The 20,075-nt window shown below is 44.7% G+C and overlaps 1 protein-coding gene and 1 long non-coding RNA gene across 3 annotated transcripts in view; one reads left to right on the plus strand and one right to left on the minus strand.

The window, feature by feature from the left end:
- The window catches only part of LOC104684528, a 35,440-nt gene that overhangs the window by 2,210 nt on the left and 13,155 nt on the right, over positions 1-20,075 (plus strand). For both annotated transcript variants that reach the window (XR_005602014.1, XR_005602013.1), the window contains exons 2-3: positions 92-239; positions 19,145-19,223. This is a non-coding gene — a long non-coding RNA (uncharacterized LOC104684528). The remainder of the gene's footprint in view (positions 1-91; positions 240-19,144; positions 19,224-20,075) is intronic.
- LOC104687892 (ferritin light chain-like) lies at positions 1,096-7,236 on the minus strand. The gene is made up of 3 exons (XM_039552728.1): positions 7,005-7,236; positions 4,062-4,208; positions 1,096-2,868 (listed from the first exon to the last, which is right to left on the minus strand). The coding sequence occupies exons 1-3, from the start codon at positions 7,185-7,187 to the stop codon at positions 2,365-2,367; spliced, it is 834 nt and encodes a 277-aa protein (XP_039408662.1). The 5' UTR covers positions 7,188-7,236; the 3' UTR covers positions 1,096-2,364.

The raw sequence follows: 20,075 nt of genomic DNA on the forward strand, positions 1-20,075 counted from the left end.
TGATTGATTTCTCTTTTCTTTTTCAGAGGACAGAAACTGGGAAAACAGCTGATTGTGAGTTTATCTAAAATTAACAGAATTGTCTTTTCAGGCAGAGGGCCCAGAACATATTCTGGCAAAGGAAAAGGGAGAGAGAAAGACTTATATTCTGAGAGTGTGTGGATACATTTGGTTAGAAGATGAACATGAGAAGTCTGAGAAACAGAAATGGCACTACTTAATGGAAAAATAAGAGGCAAGTAAGTCTTGGTCTGAAAAATTTTAAAGTCAGGTTCTTTGTTATTTTGGAATTTGTTTAAGGTAAAAATTTAAGTGCTGTAAACCATGGAGGAGGCTGTAACTACGTTTCAGAAGGTCATCAACTTTTAAAAGGAGAAGGTTGTTGTACAAGTAGGTTAAACATTACCAGTAGTACATGAAGTAGTTTTGTATGGCACTAGTTTATAATCAGTTAGTAGCTTTGCTCTGTTCACACTTAGTGGGCTGTATTTTAATACTGAGAGGGACAGATTCCATTGCTCTTATTCATGTTGAGTTGCAGTCAGTGGAACTAATTGTTGAATAAGGTATGCTCAGCATGAGGATGGGTGATGGAATCTAGCCCAGATGGAAATATCTTTTAAACTCCTGCTGTATTAGAGAGCAGCAATCTCAACACAGGCAAATCTAGCATGTTGCTGAAAGTGCTTTGAGCCATTCCTGTGGCACATTATTTTTATGGTTGAATACGGGGTTGTTCTACAGTGGTTGTGTCTCCCCTCCCAAAGTTCAGCCACATTCACAGAAAAGATGGGGAAAGCATCTGCACTGTAATTTTCTGTCCCATGTTACAACACCAACAGAAGGTAGGTGGGCTTTGCAGAAATTGCTACTTAACTGCAGCTGTATCAGAGTTTACTAAAAATGTTTCATTGTGCAGTGCTTTTATAGTAATGCAGTTTTCTGGCATTTATTTTCACTCTGTGGCGTACTCTTCCATCATGCACAACCTCTTAGATGTAGAAAAATACTGGTGCAGTTTAGTATACATATGCAAAATCTCTTGGAGAAGAATACCAGCATGCCTGGGTGGTGAATTGAGGAATACAATGGAGATGCAAAGATAGAACTGAATTTATTTTCAAGCAAAACAGGAGTATCAGCTAAAATATTACATGAAAGTGTGAGGCAATCTTTCAATGAATCAAACCCCAATTGCATAGAAGATGTATATAATGACAAAAAACCCCCTAACTGCAGGCTGCTGATCTAGCCAGTTGCTCCTCTTAGGTGACCTTGGGAGCCAGGGTACAGAATGGGGCACTCTGGTAGGAGACTAATGAGAGGAACTTGGACACCTCTGGACTATAACCAAGCTGGCTAACACTGCCCTAATTGAAAGGCAAAACTAATGAGTGGCCTCTCTCTCTGATGCAATTCTAGTTAAGTGTGCTGTTTTTTAACTAGGATCTCATGCCCCTACTTGGGACCAAATAAGGAATACAAGAAGTAGCAGGAGTGCCACAGTAATACCTTTACTGAGCTAGCTGAGATAGGGATCTGTATCATAATTAAAGCAATCATCCTATGCTAAGTCTGGACAAAGTCCTAGAGCTACTCTCTTCAGTGACACTTGAAAAATACGCTGTAGAACCTCTGAAGTTCTCATCTAATGAGAACTCCTAATTTCTCTCATCTGCTTTCTGAGGGTGAAAAAAGCCAACTAGGCAATAACAGTAGAGAAACTGGCACGTTTTCTTATTCCCACTGTTGAGGAAATGTTTGTATCCTTCATCCTGAAGAAGTATACTAGAAATAGCTGATCAGTAAATGCATTAGACTACTTACTTAAATTGCTAGTGTGATAGAAATAAGACAAGAAAACGTTGTTTTCAAACAAGTCTTTTCAAAAATAAGTTCATTATGTTACTATACTTGTTAGTAATTTAAAATACCTAAATAGTAATATAAAATATTCAGTAATATAAATCTAAATATTTGGATTTTCTGCCATATAAAAGTTTCCTTGCACTAAAGGGGCACTGGTTTCTTTTTCATTTGTTTTAATAAAAATTATATATATTATTAAAATAATTTGCACTAACTAATCCTGTTAATGATTTAAGACAGAAAAGAAGCTTGAGAGCTTTTGGCTTCTAGGAAGAATTGCATAGATAAATGTGACAATCTAGCTAGCAACCTTGCTATCATTTAAACCAAATAGTGGTATGGGCTAGATTTTGAGCTGTGACTCAGCAGAGGGTGTGGGGATGGGTGTAAAGCAGGAGGAGTGACAGAGCATCGTGTCTCCTCGTTCTGGTCCCAGCTCCACCCTCGGGACAGGTCTGCCTGAGGAGCTGCCCCGTAGCTGCAGCAGCCTCAGCATTAAAGGCCCTCCCTGCCCTGCTTCAGCTTTGTTCCTGTGCCATCGTTACACTGTGGCAGCATCGTAGTGCAGTGTATGGTTGCATATATCGGCCCTATGCCATCTCTGTGCTGGGAGCATTCTCTCTGGGGTCGCTTCAGACCTTCTGCAGCTCCTGTGCACTGCTGGAGAGGCGGGCAGGGCCTGCAGTGATCACTAGACTCTGGCTCTATGCTGGTCCTGAACTCTTTCTGTAACCGGTCCATAAAGTAATCCCCAAGACTATTTCTGCCATCCTGGGAACAGTCAAGCCTGCGAGCATTGGTCAGCAGATCTCCCATCAGCTTGATCTTCCAGATTTTGGGCCCAATAAATTGTTTCTTGATAGTGCTTGCGCTATGAGGGTCTGAATTTTCAACACTCAGGGCATAAAGCTCTTCAAAATATCGTAGCAGAGTTTTCCATTGTACCATTGCTAGTTCCAGGGCTTTCATCAGACCGACTGCATAATCACAGTTTGGTTTCTGAAAACAAAGACAGAATTGTATTTATTCAGAAGAACAGCTCATGTATCTGCATTCATCAATGGATTCCTGCAACTTAACCTGGTGCTCTAAACACGTTGTCCTAGGATTTTGCAACAAGTGGCAGAATCCAAGCACTTCTTCAAGGAATAGATTTAGATAGCAGCAGCTATGCCTGAGGAGGGTTCTTACACCAGGAATCATAGAATGGTTGGGGTTGGAAGGGACCTTAAAACCCAACCCTCTGCCATCTTCCACTAGACCAGGCTGATCAAAGGCCCATCCAACCTGGCCTTGAGCACTCCCAGGAATGGGGCATCCTCTACTACTCTGGGCAATTTCTTCTAGTGTCTCACCACCCTCACAGTAAAGAGGGTCTTCCTAATATCTAGTCTTAATCTGCCCTCTTTCAGTTAAGAATTGTTATCCCTCATCTTAACACTGCATTCCCTGATAAAGAGTCCCTCTCCCTCTTTGCCGTAGGCCCCCTTTAAGTACTAGAAGTCCTAAGCTCTTCCTTGATGCAAACTGAGTGTTAAGAAAGATTTTTCACAATAGCCTTTTTACTTTCTACAGCTTAACAACTGCTGTGATGGACCAAAGAAGAGCCTTCTGTATTAACTAACTTGGTAGAGGAGAATCAGCCCCCTGGTTTTAAACCAGTGTGGTGGGTTATTTTTTTCCTGAAAACTTTGAGTTATTCCTTTGTACCCGTGCAAGCCTAAGTTAGATCTTAGACAGTTCAAATTCTGTCATGAGCTGTACTTTAGGAAATCAACTACTGCCCCAAGCTGGGTGGTTCTCCTTCCTTACCACTCTTCTTAGGTTGCTAATCATGTCTAAGCTTCTACTTAGGTTCAGTGTGAAGGAGACAAGTGTGCTGTTTCAGCACAATTTAAGGAGTCATAATCCATTACAGCATACTGGAAACAGCAGTGTCTGGCTGAGTAAAAGAAAAGGGGAACACACTCCATATTCTTTTGGGCTGGAAAGCCACCCTGTAGAGTTAGAACTGTATGTCTGACAGTTTCTAGGCATCACAATCAAGAACAAAACTATGTACATTAGTATTACAGGTAAATTATATCTGGAAATCTAATAGTGGGTGAATGCAGAGATCTGAAGTACCAACAGTATAATTCAGTAAGTTAAACAGATCACAGCTGCTTCAAAACTTCTTGACTACTACCCACCTGGATGGTTTTAGAGCAGTAATGGCCTCCTCTTTCTTGCTGATACTTCATCAATGCCTCTGCAGCTTTTCTCTCTTCTAGAGCTTGATGCAGGAAGAACTTCGAAATATTTGGTAGAGCCACATGTGACTGATCAAAATATTCACCCTAAGAACACAAAACAGGAGTGTTAAGATTTGCCAGAGATGGGACTCACTTGCAGCAGAATGTGGCTTTAACAGAACTTGGGAGATCCTTCCAATGGAAGGTGTTTTGTTCACAAAGTATAATTACTTTGGAGACCTTGATCCAATTTCTACAATAAATGAAGTAAGTAGTTATAATATGAAATGAAGAATCTCTATACTTCTACTAGAACTCCTCCTGTCCTTTAATATTGGTCAGGCAACTGTAGTACTGATGTTATTCTTGCAAGCAGCAGTTAAGAGATCTTCAGAATATTTTATTTATGAGTGGTTAGCCTGTGTGTGTTTTGTAAAGGGTTTTTGTTTTGTTTTTTAAGCAGAATCCCAGCACAGAGAACATAAAATTTATCCCTGCAGGCCTGCATTCCAGTCAAAAGTTAGCTTTCAAAGGTATGAGAAAGATGAGGCAAATACCAAAGAGAGAACAAGTACAACTTTGCATCTATTTATCAGTTTTATGATGGACAATGGTATTCCAAACTAATGGATACTGCTACTGAACTATACACCTTCAATATGTAGGTAATGCCTGGGAAGGCATGTCAGGAAGAACATCAATCTTTTGGAGCGAGTCCAGAGGAGTTATCAGAGGGAAGGAGCACCTCTCCTATGAGTAAAGGCTGAGAGAATTGGGTTTGTTCAGCCTGGCAAAGAGAAGGCTCTGAGGTGACCTAATTGTGGCCTTCCAGTAGCTGAAGGGAGCCTACAAGAAAGATGGAGAGGGACTTCTTATAAGAGCATGCAGTGACAGGACAAGGGGGAATGGCTTCAAACTGAAAGAGCAGGTTTACATTAGGTATTTGGAAAAAAGTCTTTACTGTGAGGGTGGTGAGGCACCCTAACAGGTTGCCCAGAGAAGCTGTGGATGCCTAGTCCTGGAAGTGTTCAAAGCCAGGCTGACTGGAGCTCTGAGCAACCTGGGCCTGGGAAAGGTGTCCCTGCCTGTGGCAGGGGGATTGGAACCTGATGATCTTTAAGGCCCTTTCCAACCCAGGCCATTCTATAATTTCAGAAGTATTACAACCCTAAATCCCCTGCAGGCCTTGTTCTGTTCTGTATGGGAAAGTAACAACTTACACCACTGCCATATTTAACCATGCTAACAGATCTAACTAGCTCTTACATTTAGAGTATTTTATCCATGCTATGGCTGTCCCATAAAGAGAATGCATTAGACACAGGGAGCAAAGGAGAGCCAGCAGGTTACACTGGTTTGAACACTGGCTCTGCACAGCTCTGATGTCAAGGAGAATGAGAGGCAGCAGCTGGGACTATGCCAAGAACCAAACTGAGGGAGCTACAGCATCCTGATCTGCTGGTGCCCTGAACATGTGTGTGCAACACAGCACAGCTTCTGTCTCTTGGACACAGCTCTGCACCACAGTACCCATAACTGCATATTGAGCTGCTGGCTTGCAGCCTGCCTAGGAGGGGCAAGCAGCAACTACGTGCATTTCCTAAGTTCTTCTGCTTCTGATTGTCTTCCCTGCTTTCCTCTATTACCCTGCTTAAATGGGAAATACTTTCACTTCAGCTGTGTTGCTCTGTTTAGAAAGAAAATGAAGCAATGATAAACATTCAACACAAGTTTGTTTTTCTCTTCTATTTTTAGGGCCATCTTGGGATACCCCAAACCTCTGACACATGTGCATACATGTGACCATAAACCACTGAAGAGAGAGAACATAGTAGAATGTTTTATTAAGAACATTCACTGCAGTATTTGCAGAATCCTTTTCCTCAAGTCATTCATTCCTGTTTCTGTTGACAGCACAGCCAAGATTCAGTGTTTTATAACCAGTTCCTCAGTGCAAGCATGTGGCATGACTTCAAGTGGAACCCAAGTTAACACATCTGCTTAACTGTTAAGGTAAATCTTTTATGTCAATCATTCACTATTTAAGATGTTCACATTTTTAGGTTTGATTTATCCACAGTCACTTTCTAATTGAGCTTTCTCCATCCCATCCAGCTGCCAATTGCTACAATTTTTTTAATCCACAGGCTTAACAGGTAGAGAGGTTTTATTGCATACTTAAATTTTTATTGAACTTATACTTGACTCCAAACTCAGTTGAAGGATCTTGGGGATATACTGAATATAGTTTGTGTTGCTTCCCAGTGGATGCTTGGCATCAGAAGGTATGGCATTGATAATTTTGATTTTTTTATTTTAATGTCTCTGTTAAGTTATATGTTTGCCTTGATGCTTGATATGTAGCCAGATGCAATTTTGGCATGAATTTTACATGGTATCAGTGATACCTTTTATAATTTCTTGTCCAAAGTTCATGCCTGTGGAGCAAGAAACCCTAAGCCATCCGCGACGTTCACAGACCATAATTAACCACACACAACTGTTCTACAAAGTTTGGGGGGAAACCCACTCAAGCGTTATACTCCAAAGCTGTTAACATTCCCTGTTCCTGTCCATCCTCCGCAGGCAAAAGCCCCTCTGTGAGCTACCCAAAACACGCGAGCGCTCGTTTCGTGGCCCGCGCCTTCCGGACCTCCCTCGTTGTTTCCGTGGCCGCGCGGGCGCAGGGGCCGCGGCGCGGCTCTGGCAGGAGCGCTGCCGCCGGCGGGCCGGGGAGCCCGGAGAGCCCCCAAGCCCCCTGCGTCAGGGCACAGGCACCGCTCTGCCGTCTAAACCCTCCTCAGCCGGGCCCCGGCACCTCCTCTCCCCGCCGCCGCTGGCTGCCAGGGCGGGCCGATGGGGGACACACGCAGCCCTCCCGTGCCCGTCCCGCCGCCTTACCAGCGCCTGCAGGCAGTAGTGCAGCTCCAGCTGGGCGCCGGTGACGCCGCAGAGCGCCTCCTCCACGGCGGCCGGGAAGCCGTGGCGGACGCGGCTGGCGGGCAGCGGGCGGTGCACGGGGCAGGCGGGCAGCGTCACCCGGGGCCGCTTGGAGCGCGGCTCGGCCATGGCCGGCGCCGCCATGGGGCCGCCGCGCCGCCGCCCCGCGCCGCCTGATATAGCCGGGCACCTGGGACACACCTTGCGCGCCGCGCCGCCCGCCCTCCGAGGCAGGAGGAGGAGGAGGAGGATGTGGGTGCGGATGCGGATGCGGGGGGGCCGGCGGGGGCCGCCGCGGCGTGCGTGGCCCTGGGCAGGCGCGGCGGGAGCGCGGACAGCTCCCGCCATCCCGGAGAACCGGCGCGGTGCCGGAGCCCGCGGGTGCCGGCCCGGCCCGGCCCATCCCGTCTGGGAGCATCCTAAATAGTGAATGATTGGCATAAAAGATCTATCTTAACAGTTAAGTAGATAGGTTAACTTGGGCTCCACTTGAAGTCGTGCCACACACTTGTGCTGAAGAAGTGGTTATAAAACACTGAATCTTGACTATGGGTGACTTGAGGAAAAGGATTCTGCAGTGAATGTTCTTAATAAAACATTGTAGTATGTTCTCTCTCTTCAGTGGTTTATGATTACACATGTGTACGTGTGTCAGAGGTTTGGGGTATCCCAAGATGGCCCTAAAAATAGAAGAGAAAAACGTAAACTCCTGTGTTTAACATTTTTCTTTCTAAACAGAGCAACACAGCTGAAGTGAAAGTATTTCCCATTTAAGCAGGGTAATAGAGGAAAGCAGGGAAGACAATCAGAAGCAGAAGAACTTAGGAAATGCACGTAGTTGCTGCTTGCCCCTCCTAGGCAGGCTGCAAGCCAGCAGCTCAATATGCAGTTATGGGTACTGTGGTGCAGAGCTGTGTCCAAGAGACAGAAGCTGTGCTGTGTTGCACACACATGTTCAGGGCACCAGCAGATCAGGATGCTGTAGCTCCCTCAGTTTGGTTCTTGGCATAGTCCCAGCTGCTGCCTCTCATTCTCCTTGACATCAGAGCTGTGCAGAGCCAGTGTTCAAACCAGTGTAACCTGCTGGCTCTCCTTTGCTCCCTGTGTCTAATGCATTCTCTTTATGGGACAGCCATAGCATGGATAAAACTCTTCTAATGTAAGAGCTGGGCCGAGGCTGGAGTGGCTGATGAGAACCCAGAGGCAATCGTGGGGAGGGAGTGAACTCTGAAAAGTCTTGGGAATTTCGCTGTGTGTGTATATGTCTTGGCTACAGGGTAAATTCTTCAGGTTTTTTGGTTTAGTGCTAAAAATGTTGGTGCTGAGGTGCTGAACTGGTCCTGCCTATGCTGGTTAAACCATCTTCAGTATTTTAGTAACCAGTAAACCTTGGCTTGTACAGTAAGTTCAAAATACATGTTACTGACTTTTTCAACTGCTTTATCATATGGATGGAGCTTGGCATTTCTTGAGCATTTCTTTACCTTTAATGAATTCAAAGCAGTGGAGCAGAAATATGGGTAATCCCATATTCGAAATCAATAATTTTCTGTTCAGTGACTTTGTTTAGTAAGCTCAATGTTATGTGCTGTTTTGTGGAATATTCTTCTAGCAGATCACTCCCCCACAAACCCAGGGTGCTAAGGGCAGAATTGTTTTCCGTTGCCTGTTTTAATTGTTATTGGATCTGACTACCTAGAGCAGAGCATGCATCATCTGGGAGTAGTCATGTAGAGATGTGAGAACATTGCTCATGAGAAACTTAAATAATTCTTGTTCAGTGCCTCCATCTCATATTCTGTTCAGCCCTCTTTGCTGTAATTATCAATTTTTTAGTTCTTATTCTTCATGTTGAAGTTAAATTAGAAGTTTCGCTTAAAAAGAAATCAAACAGCATTTAAGCATTTGGGTAAATTTTCGTGTGAGTTAAGTATAACTGTAAATGTTTGCAAGGCTAAAGGAAGTCCTTAAATTCATTAAATGTCAATATATTGGCAAGACACTTGAGCAATATATGATCTTATTCTGAAGTTCTCAGTAAGCATCCTCTTCTTCACTGTAGCACTAGGGACTTTTGCTAGGAAGATGTACCTCCATCAGCTACCTTTTAGCTCCTTCCATTCCAACTGTCCTTCTTTTGGCCTGTGAAATAGTTGCTGGTGTTTTATTATTCCAGAATAATTCCTTGACTGCCTCACAGAAGGAGGAGCAAGTGTGGTGCCTGGGTGTGTGTATGCATTGACATCCCAACCTAGATAAATACTTGATGACCTCCTTTCTTTGGCAGTCTGAATAACTTGAAGTGTGAAATAGCAATAGAAAGCAAGTTAGCCGGTGTCCCCATGGAAAAGTTTGTAGTTTTATTTTGTTAACTGGGCATTCATTATGATAATTTCTGAGCATATCAAATCATAGAGGCTTGTATCTGCATTAGTGGACTTTGGAGCCTCGGAAAACAATATTAAGTTATTCCATTTCAGTGATGGACAGCTAAGAGACAAGGGCAGTTCTTAAGGCCATTTGTGATGCATTGAGCTGATCTGAAAACTGACTCTAAAATTCTTTAATCTCCGTATGTTCCTTTTATGAGAACACCATTCAATTTATTTTGCTTTGTGCTTCATAGAAATAAAGGAAATATATGTCATTTTTACTGTTATCAGATGTATTGTGGAGAAGTTCTGTTACAAACTAGTGGGATTCTTGCTACATAGGATGAGGTGATGTCACATGCTGGTTTTATCTGGACTGGGGAAAGTATCATTGCTCCATAAGATTGTGACCTCAAGAAATGCAGTATCCTGGGGAGCAAGCACTTCGTTCAGTTTCTAAGTTACAACTTTCCAGCACAGAGTCGCAGAATATTCTGAGCTGGAAGGGACCAACAGAGATCATCAAAGTCCAGCTTGGCAGCTGCCTGCTGTCAGGTAGGGTTGCTTTTAAGATGGCTTGCTTTTTTCCTCACCTGCACTAACCTGAAAGGGAAAGTCTTGGTGTCTCTCTCCCAAATTGTATTCTGCAGAGAAGTGTGGGTTGTTGCAGAAAGGATTGGTGACATCTGTAAACAGGGCTGGTGGCAGACAAATGCCTTGATGAAAGGTATCTTTTCATTTTCATGATTTGGCATGATTTTGGTACAATGCACTTTAAAGTGTGTTGAAAGTGGATGGCGGAGTGGGAAGCCAACCAACCACAGTGTGGTATACAGAACTGCAATTAAAATTCCATCCAAATAAGCTCTCTTGCACATAAACCCATACCTTCCCTACTCCTCCCCACTCCTTTTCCTATTTATTCTTTGGCAGAGTGCAGTAGAGAGGACTGTTTGTGTCAGTAGGCTTTAGCAATCCTCTCAAAATATCCTTTCTATTGAGCTTACTTTGCAAACATTTGGTTGTACCTGGCCATTTTCTACTCTGATTCTCTCATTTAAAGCTAGACTCTCTAGGCTGCACTTTGTAGTCTGCAGTTGATATTGTTTATTCTTTCACCACAGGTAGTAAGAGTTGTGGCTGTTGCTTCTCTTCAGCTACCATCTGTTTGCTTCTTTCTAGCTGTGATGGATTTTTCATGTGCTTTGCAAATAGTCCATCTAATGCTGCCAGACTTTTCTCTCATTCAGTGCCAATCAATAGCTAGGATGAAAACAGAGGGCTGTGTGAGGAAGAAGTAATAAGCAAATAAATGTACGGTATGTATGCCTGTGAATTGGCCTTCTTCATTCATCATTTTGTTTTGCAATTAAGTGAAACCAAAGCTCTCTGGCAGGAAATTTGGAATGATTCATACGAACACCCATGAATTTGTGATTGCTTTTGTTGGACTTGAAGCCCCTTAACCCATTTTTCTTATGCTTTTCTAGTCTCAACAGGTGCTTCATCTCACTATTTTATCCAGTCCCACTCTTTTTTACTTCCTTTATCCACAGAGGAACAGCCAGCAAGACTTCTGAGTTGTTTTGTTGCCTTTTTGCACTGTATGACTCATACAGTTAAAAAAGAAGCCTGAAATTTGGGATGTTACTACTTAAGTAAGCATAGCAAAATAACCTCTTTTAACTGACTTTCAGCAAAAGTGGTCATCAGCAAAACATGAGACGGCCCTGGGGAGGCAACAGTGTTGTGACAGTGCTGTGAGGTAGACATTCTGGAAAAGGCTTTTTGTCTCTCTGTCACTGTGCTGGTTTGGCCAAATTTAGAAATACATCCTCTGAGAGAAGGCAGGTTACAAACCACCCCTCCCCCACCAGGTTCAGGAAAAAAAACTTTTTCCTCGAAGAAAAGTGAAAGAGATAGAAACTATTTATTTAACAAACACACAGAAAAAAAAATCTACTAAAGCTAAATAATGAAACCTCTTGCTGTAGAGAGAAAACCTGGGAAAATTTCAGAGTCCTTCTGTAAATCTCTCCCCCCTCCTTGGAGGTGGGACGAGGTGCTGGGCCCACCTCCAGGGCCAAGGCCTCGGTGGAAATTCCTCCCGAGGTATTCTGATGTTGGAACAGTCCAGCAGAGGGAAAAAAAAGGAAAAAATGAAGTCCCAGGAAAACAAAAGTTCAACTCTCCTGTTGCAGTGGGGATACTGCAACATACGTATGCCAAACCAGGAGTCCCGTGGAAAGGAAATATATATGGACAGACAGATTCTTGATAGCTGTTTCAGAGATGTTTATTTCTCCAGCCGCATGGCCGGAGCTCTGCCCAGGAACTGCTACAGTCACGGGACCAAGGGTCCTTCTGCCCGCGCAGGGAACACAAACCAACCAATGGGAACGAGGCTGAGCAGGGGCAGGGAAACCCCGTGTCTGTGCCCTCAGGGCCCCTCTCCCAGGGCTACACGGCAGGGGAGGGACCCCAACACCTCACCAGTTTTATTTTAATAAAAGGAGAATGAAAACAACTGGATAAACATAACAAGAACAGTTTCAAAACAAAACAAGCCACCCTCCTGAGTCTTTAAATGTCCAAACAGATTCTGTGGAACATCTTAGGGCTGACAGAAGGGAGACAGAACTCTCTGAGCATGCTTTGTAGGGAAACTGAGGCAGGAGAGGGTTTAATTTCTTCCCTCTCCCTTTTCATCCCCCACTCGGCATTGGAAAGGGATTTTTGGGGAAACAATTGGCAAAGGCATGGTTTTGTGAGGGAAACCATGGATTAAAAAACGGATTGGAAATACACTGGGGGTAATAGGACATAGGGTAAAAGGGAAAGGTGGGATTAGGAAAGGGAGACTGTAGGGGGGACTTACAATGGAGATATTGTCTAACATGACTACGATTTTTTGCATATATACTGCCTTTTACAGAAACACCATCAGGCCCAGTGACCTGCGATGCTTGTAACCCTTTTCTCCCTAGTACAATATTAAATTCCACCACCTCTCCATCTCCCAAGCTTGGGATGCATTTTTCAGGGTTATTCTTTTTAATAGCAGTTCTATGCACGAATATGTCTTGCTGGTTGTCACACCTTGTTATAAAACCATAATTTTGTTTAACATTATACCATTTCACTATCCCTAAGATCTTAGGTACTATGATCTTTTCCTTTTTCCGAGTGGCTGCTGTTTTCTGTCTCGCTGCGTCTTTGCTCTCTCTTTCTGTCGCTCCCGTGTTGGAATTGTCGGGGCTGCTCGTGCCCGCGCGCTCTTCCCGGGGTCGCGTTCGGGGCTGCGTGGGCCGGGCCGGGCCGCGCCGCTCAGTTCTCTGTGCGTCGCCTCCTCTGGTCACAGCTTCGCTGCCGATGCCGGGCGCTGCACCCACATCTCGGCCGGGCCCCCGAGCGACGACTCCCCCGCGCCCTGCTCCAGCGCGCGTCTCGGCTGGGCGCGGCTCCACTCCACCGCCACCGCCGCCAGCCGCTGCCCGCGTGCCGCCCCTCTCGGCCGGGCGTTCACGGGGCTCGCTCCACCACGCGCTGCGCGGGGCCGGGCGGGCATCGCCGGGTCCTGCTGCTCCCGCTGCGCCTCTCTCCGCCACCGACACTGCGGCTCGCGTGGCTCCGCCCGCGCGCGGGAACTGCCTCGCTGCTGCTCACAGAGCGCTCGGTGCACGTGGCCTGGGCCGCACGGTCCCTGCGCCAGGCTTCCCTTCACCAGGACACAGCTGACATTGCTCAACACTCTCGGTAATTAAATATTATTCACGAAAATATTCTTCCATCAGCATATATTTTGACTCCAGTATTAACTGTGTCCAAACGGTTTTCCAAAAGCCCTTCGTAAGAATTAAATCCCAAGAAACATAGAAGAAGTTCTTAAACAACCATGCCAGGAAGTTTCAGTTCTTTTTGAGCTTGAATTAAGCTAAAATTTACAAATCTTTGTTCAAGAATCTTTTCAAGTTTAAGATAAATGTCCACATGCGGCTTGGAGAGCCAAGAGTCTTCCCACGGTTCCTCCATAGTTTAGATATGGAATAGCAAAACAAAACCAAGAAGAGGAATCCAAAGTTTCCAGGGTTTACTCACACAAATCAGTCCCTTAGGGATCGGAGATCATTCTGCTCACAATTCTCCACCATTATGTTGCAGTGGGGATACTGCAACATACATATACCGAACCAGGAGTCCCGTGGAAAGGAAATATATGTGGACAGACACATTCTTGGTAGATGTTTCAGAGAGATGTTTATTTCTCCAGCCGCATGGCCGGAGCTCTGCCGAGGAACTGTTCCAGTCACGGGCCCAAGGGTCCTTCTGCCCGCGCAGGGAACACAAACCAACCAATGGGAACGAGGCTGAGCAGGGACAGGGAAGCCCCGTGTCTGTGCCCTCAGGGCCCCTCTCCCAGGGCTACACGGTGGGAGAGGAGACCCCAACACTCTTCATCTCTCTGGAGAAAAAGCCAAAAGCTGGCTGGAAAGCAGCAAGCCGGGTGCTTCCCTCCGCTCTCGCTCTGCTGCTGCAGCTGAACGCAGAGAGCTGTCTCTATCTCTGTGTGACCTTGAACAAGCTGCAAACTGCTTTGAAGAAGTTTTGGCCAGTTTTTCCTCCCCCCTCTCAGGCTCAGTTTAAAGGCATAGAAAGGCACAAAATTAATTCCTGGGCATAGAGCAGCAATATGGGATACACATCATAAAGTCACCCCAAGACAGTCACTGAGAACTGGGAAGGTCCAGTTTGCTGTAGTGCTCTGAAATCAGCATGTTTTGGTGATACAAGAGAAGGATTTCTCAAAAACAAAGCCTAGTCCCTTTGAAATGAGTCTTGTTGGTGTCAAACAGAGCAGACAGAAGCCTGTATTTTGGGTTTATAGGTACTGAAAATTACTGTATTGTGCCAGATCGATACATATTTTGCCTGTATTCCATTTAATAAAATGAGGTACCAAAATGAAGTCCTGTTTGAAAAATACTTGGATTAACTTCTAATTTTGCAAGTAATTTTTAAGTGCCTTTTTTTGGCACTCGCCTCAAATTCTCCAAGCCTTAGTTTTCATGTGCTTTCCTTTTCTAGAGTCCCAAAGCTCTTCTTCCTGTCATTGATATTTTTGTGTTTGCCAGACATCCATTACTGCAGCGTTTGAAGCCAGATGAGATGTTTGAGGTTGTTCCCATCACTGGAAACAGCCATGTCTTTTTTGCCTCCATTGAGTTTTCCCATGTTGCATCAGTAGCTTGATAAAGTTGCGACACATTTTGCTTCTGTTGTAACTTTTATCTCAGGCAGTTTGTTTCCATAGGCTTCCTTGGCACAAGTCTGCATGGCACAGATACTGAGAAGCTGGCTCATTGCCTCTCGTCTTTCGCAATGAAGTTCTTCCTTAAGGAACTTTCCGAATGCTGGATAACATAAAGCATTGTGATATATATAGAATTCTTTGAAACTTTACTGATTGAAATCTGTCCTTCAAACAGAATGCGCCCACAGGCCGCAGGCATATCTCTGCTGTGTCTAAAGCTAACATAGGAGACAAACTTGTAAGAGTTTCTGAAATACAAGCAAAGCTTATCTTTAACCTTGTGTCACAGAACATGTATAGGAGGATTTTCTAATCTGTGCTATTTTCTTCTCTGCCGTGTTTAAATTAGATTATCTGTAATTAATGCTTGCTTCCACCATGGGACTCTTCCAGGAGCAGAGTTTGGAGACAGACAGCCTCCACTGCTTCTCAGCTGGGAGCTGCCCAGGGGCTTTGGTGTACAGGTGTACATCCTGCCCGTGTACCACCAGCCCTCACCCTCCTGCTGGTCCCCAGAGCCCCCTCCCTTCTCCTCTCTCTCCCTGTGGGCTCTTTCCCACTGCTGCACAACCACAGTAATCAGGCAGACTCGTCCTCTTCCTTTGCTCCACTCTCCCTCCTTTGGACCCCAGGAAAAGCTCTGTGCCAACAGCAGGTTTGGGATCCATGTGTAGCTCTGCAGTCAAGCCAACAAGATGTAAGTGCATCTCAAGTTCATCGACAGACTCTTGCTGTGACTGTTGTCCTGCCCCAGCCTGGTTTGCATTTGACATCTTTCCCGCAGCATCTCAAGTGCAGCTGCACGTGGCCGTGTTTGTGTGACTGCCTACATGTGTGGAGCTGTAGGTCAAACTGAGCTCTGGCCACTACTTAACTCATGTCTAGAAGCTGTATGTTACTATTTTCTCTTAAGCACTTACCACTCTCTCTGCAATTTCAAATGCTGACAAATCACCTACACTGAGTTGTTCTGCCATGTTCTTTTCTCCTTGTATTTACAGAATCATTACATGTCCTGACTCAGCTTACCAGCTCACCCGTGTCTGTAGGAGCCCAGGCTCTGACAGCACTCGGGTAGCCCGTGGCTGGGATTGGGCTGAGGCAGCAGGGAGAGCTGGAGCCCGGGGGCAGTCTGTGCTCCCAGCCTGGTGGCTGCAGAGGACTGGCAGCCTGGCTCAGTAAGCTCCAGCCTGGCCAGCAACATTGGCCCTTCCATCTCCATTTCTGCTGTTATAAATACACTTGAGTTTTAAGTGGATTATTCAAGTGCTACTGACTGATACTACCCCTTTGATTTTTCTAAAGAGGCTGTGCTTAGGAGTAAGTTTGTATAAACTGACTGGGTTCATCTGCCTCTGAGATTTTGCAATTGTTATTTCAGGTCACATTTAAAAAAGCATAGGCCAGCAAATGTAAGGCTCATCCATGTAATCTATCTGTGGTATATCATAAGTGCAGTCAGTAATTGCAGGTGGAAGCCACTGAGCCTCAGCACTGGATAAAATTTAAGGGGATTCTGTGGAATTTCTGAAAACATGAGGCTTGCCCCAGGCAATGTGTTGCATAAGGGAGTTGTGCAATGCCAAACTGCCTAAAGTCTGTCATAATTTGTATACTTTGTGTACTTGTCTTTCTATTCTACCTGCCTTTCCACAGCTGTGGGTTAGAATCTGTACTTATTTTTGAACAAATGAGAAAATAACACCTGATGTGTTGAAAAAGGCAGAGCCTTTTCTTGTGTGTGTGCAGCCTGTGCTATCTGAAATTGGTGACCAGGTAATGCCTTCCAGGCAGTGTAAACTTCAGTACTCTGTGCTCCAGGTGGCCCTTGAGGGGCCATCAGCCCTACGTCTTTGAGGTAACCATGAGCAGGTGCACTTTGTACATACTCAGAATATCTGGGCCAGCAGAAGTAAACTGTAGGCAAGGCATGAAGATCCAGAAACCATGGCCCCAACACCATTTATTGTCTTGCTGCTGTGTGCTACTGATAGTCAATGCTCATAGAATCCCTGCTAGTACCAGGAGCACCCGGTTCTGAAGTACAGGTACTTCTGGGAGTTAATTGGCTTGCCTGATGCCATTTGCTACTTGGCTTGAGAGAGAGGAAATTAAAGCCACAGTTGTGGTAAGAGGAGTACAAAATGTTTGCAGGTGAAGAGGAAATGATTCTAAATGTTTTGGCTTTTGTAGTCAACAAGAAATAATCAATGAATCCTTTTCACAATTTTTGTAAAAGAATCCTTTCAAAGTTTAAGTGAAACTGCTTGAGAAAACATATGAAAATGTTTTTTCTTTGAAATTTTAACGTGAACGTTCATCAGCTAAATGTTTGTCTTAAATTTGTATTAAGATGGAGTCTGCAGTGGTGAATCAGACAAAGCAGAAGTGGATAGTTTGACTCAAACATCATGGACCTTAAAGGCAGTGCTAAATTCCAATGAAGTAACTCCTCTTCTAGTTCCAGTCACAAATGATGCTTTAGTGCTGCTTTCTGGTCAAAGCACCTCTTTTAGATCATCTTCACTGTGTAAGTGTTGTGATTGCCTGGGGTATCTCTTTCCCTATTACGTTCTGCCTAATTTCATTTTAATGGCTTTAAATACATTTAAAAAATCTTACTACGATAGGTGTTAGATTGTATTAAGTTTGTGGCAGTATGTCCCAGGCAGTGTCTTCTCTGCCAATTTGCAAAGGTCAAACAGATTTTTTTTCAATTTCAGTGTTTTTATGCAGAGCACTTGTTAAATTGAGCGTTCTCCTGATTTCGCTGGAATTGTAAGGTAGAACTCAGAGTATGTTTGGCTCCTATCACTTAAAGCAGTCAGCACCATTATTTGGTAATCTTGGGAAGTTATTTATTCTGATATTTAGGATACAGTGGCATTACCCACAGTGATGCAGTGAAATGCTTTACTTTTTGATTTTTAAACCACTCCAGTTGCTATCTTTTTTTTTTAGAATTTAGAAATTACTGGGCTGAGTACTTACAAATTTCACAGAACATTTTGTTCTCTGATTTAAATCCTGCATACCAAGTGCCTGCCTGGGGCAAAGAAAAAAAAGTTAGCTTTGATACTCCAAAACTGGTTGAATAAATCCTGTGCAGCTGGCCTGCGTGAAATGTGCCCAGTGACAGCAAGCGGCAGCGAGGATTCAGAGGGATCGGGAGAGCTCTGTGCTGTCAGATGTTACAGTGTTTTATTGCTTTGACTGGGAAGGGCAGGAACGTGTAGGTATCTCTACTGCTCAGTATAAGGGTACAAAGTGGTTCCCTTGGGCATGTATGTGGACAAAATTGCTGCACAAGTGGGCAGTGTTGCCTTCTGCGTATGCTTGTATGTGCTCTGGTGTTTTCCAACTTTGGAACTCTGGTTAAAGCCTCAAAGGGAATGTGTGAGTCTGCAGCAGCTGAGAATACATTTCCAGCACTGGAGGTTCCTGTGTGGTTGAGTGTCTGTCCCATCCTTGGTGAGGAATTGTCTAACCTGTACTGTGGTGTTCATCAAGGGAAATTCTTGGAGACTTATTTAACTGGTCAAGCCAAGGCAGTACAGGATACGCTTGTCTGTACTTGTGGATGAGATGTCAGGAACTGTTATGGATTGGAGACTGTTTTTTCTGCCTGTGCTGTTCTCACTGCCAGCTCTGTTCATCCAACTGTCTCTCATCACTTTGCTTCTCTTTGTAATGTAACCCAGCTGAGGCACGTTCCCGAGGGAAAAGTGACTTAAATCGGAATCTTGGAAAGTCAAGAATTAAAAGATGCATAGTTCAGGAAAATAAATTTTGGAATACAAAGTTATGAAGGCTGTGACTGGTTCACATGAGCAACTTGCAGCAAGGTCATGTGTTCCTCTGATAGTGCATCAACAGGAATTTAGAAATCTTGCTTTTACTCAGGCTGTGTGAGCAGAGTGATTTTGGCCATGCTCTGCAGTGCCATCTCTGTGAATCCAGCTCATTCTCAGGCTCCAGAGAGCTTCCCAGGTTCTCTAGGAAGAAGCACAAGAGTAACTGCAATGAGTGAGACCAGATTTACAAAACTGGCCTCTGGAGCTCAGAATGGCAGGACTCAGAAAAGAAGAAAACATAGAGGCTTTCGTTAATACAGGTGTTTATCAGAAATGCACTAAGAGGGATTTTAAAAAGAGATTCATATGTATTGGATGGTAAGCAGATTTCCAGCAAAATGAGGTGAGAATAAAACTTTCCTTGGAGACAGTTTGGCCAGCAGTTGTTTCTGTCAGGATTTTTTTTTGCTCTTCCTGTGTCATTTGTAGGGGTCATACATTGAAATGATGCTCTGGCCTACAGGGACCACTGTCTTGAGCCAAGTGCATGGCAATTCTTAGGATGCCTGTGCTGAAAGACTTCTCTTAATGGACCTTGATGGGGTTTGGTTTGATTTGTTCCAGAATGGGATCGCCCTTGTTCCTGTTGCTGCATGCTCATGATCCGGAGCCCCAGGACTCGAGCAGGACTGAGGGACGCATGGTAAGATTGCTACCTGCATGCAGGAGGATGGTGAAATCTGGGATGTGTAGCTTGTGACTTTCAGCTGTTTGGTTTGAAGCAAGGGACAGGAAAGCTTCTTTTTCTTTATTGATGGAAGAACAATGTAGATCAATGAGAGGAGGTGAAAAATCCTTAGGAAAACTAAAAACAGAAAAGAAGCAGCACTGAGAGTGGGCCAAATCTTTTGGTTGTGTATGTGAGCATTACTCATATAACTTCAAGAGGGTACATGCTTTAACTGAGCATGTGCCAGCTGAGGACTTGGCCCATAATGTCCTTTATAAAGCTCTGATTCCTCCCCAAATAGTTTTTCCCTCCCTCTTCAAAGGGCACCTGTTGTTGGTGGAGTTGGTGATGATACTGGATTAGTGCACATGTGGTCAGCCTGCTTGGCCTCGGCCCTTTGGACCCAAAATGAACTCCAGCTGCTGTTGCCCAGAGCAGGTGCTTCATCCAGCCCGAGCAGCTGTTTGAATGTACGCTGTCATGGCCAAGAGGGGGGGGGAGGTCCCCTGGAGTACCCAGAGGAACAACTGATCAGCAGGAAGCAAACGGGAAGTGTGCCATGGAGACCTGTTTTTTATACCCAGCAGACAAAAGTTGTTCTAGCGTTTCCTTGTGGAAATCGGGAACAGTGGCTGTCACTCTGCATCCACTGAGCCTGCCCAGTACCATGATGGAATATGGTTCCTAAAAAGAGGCTGAGGGACCACTAAAGACCAGCAGGACTGGTTGTAGTCATTGGTTTAAAGCTTCAGTGAGTGGCCTGGCAAAAATGAGATTGAGCATAGAACAGAGCACAGGCTAATGGCCTGCTACATGTGACAGCTT

The sequence above is a fragment of the Corvus cornix genome, chromosome 5 (assembly GCF_000738735.6).
Source record: "Corvus cornix cornix isolate S_Up_H32 chromosome 5, ASM73873v5, whole genome shotgun sequence".
Taxonomy (NCBI): Eukaryota; Metazoa; Chordata; class Aves; order Passeriformes; family Corvidae; genus Corvus; species Corvus cornix.

Excerpts from the sequence above, each read along its gene's own strand:
- LOC104687892 (XM_039552728.1), bottom strand. The coding sequence starts at position 7,187 with ATGGCGGCGCCGGCCATGGCCGAGCCGCGCTCCAAGCGGCCCCGGGTG. Across the intron at positions 4,209-7,004 it reads ACTACTGCCTGCAGGCGCTG|GGTGAATATTTTGATCAGTC; the intron begins GTAAGGCGGCGG and ends TTGTGTTCTTAG. Across the intron at positions 2,869-4,061 it reads ACTGCTCTAAAACCATCCAG|AAACCAAACTGTGATTATGC; the intron begins GTGGGTAGTAGT and ends CTTTGTTTTCAG.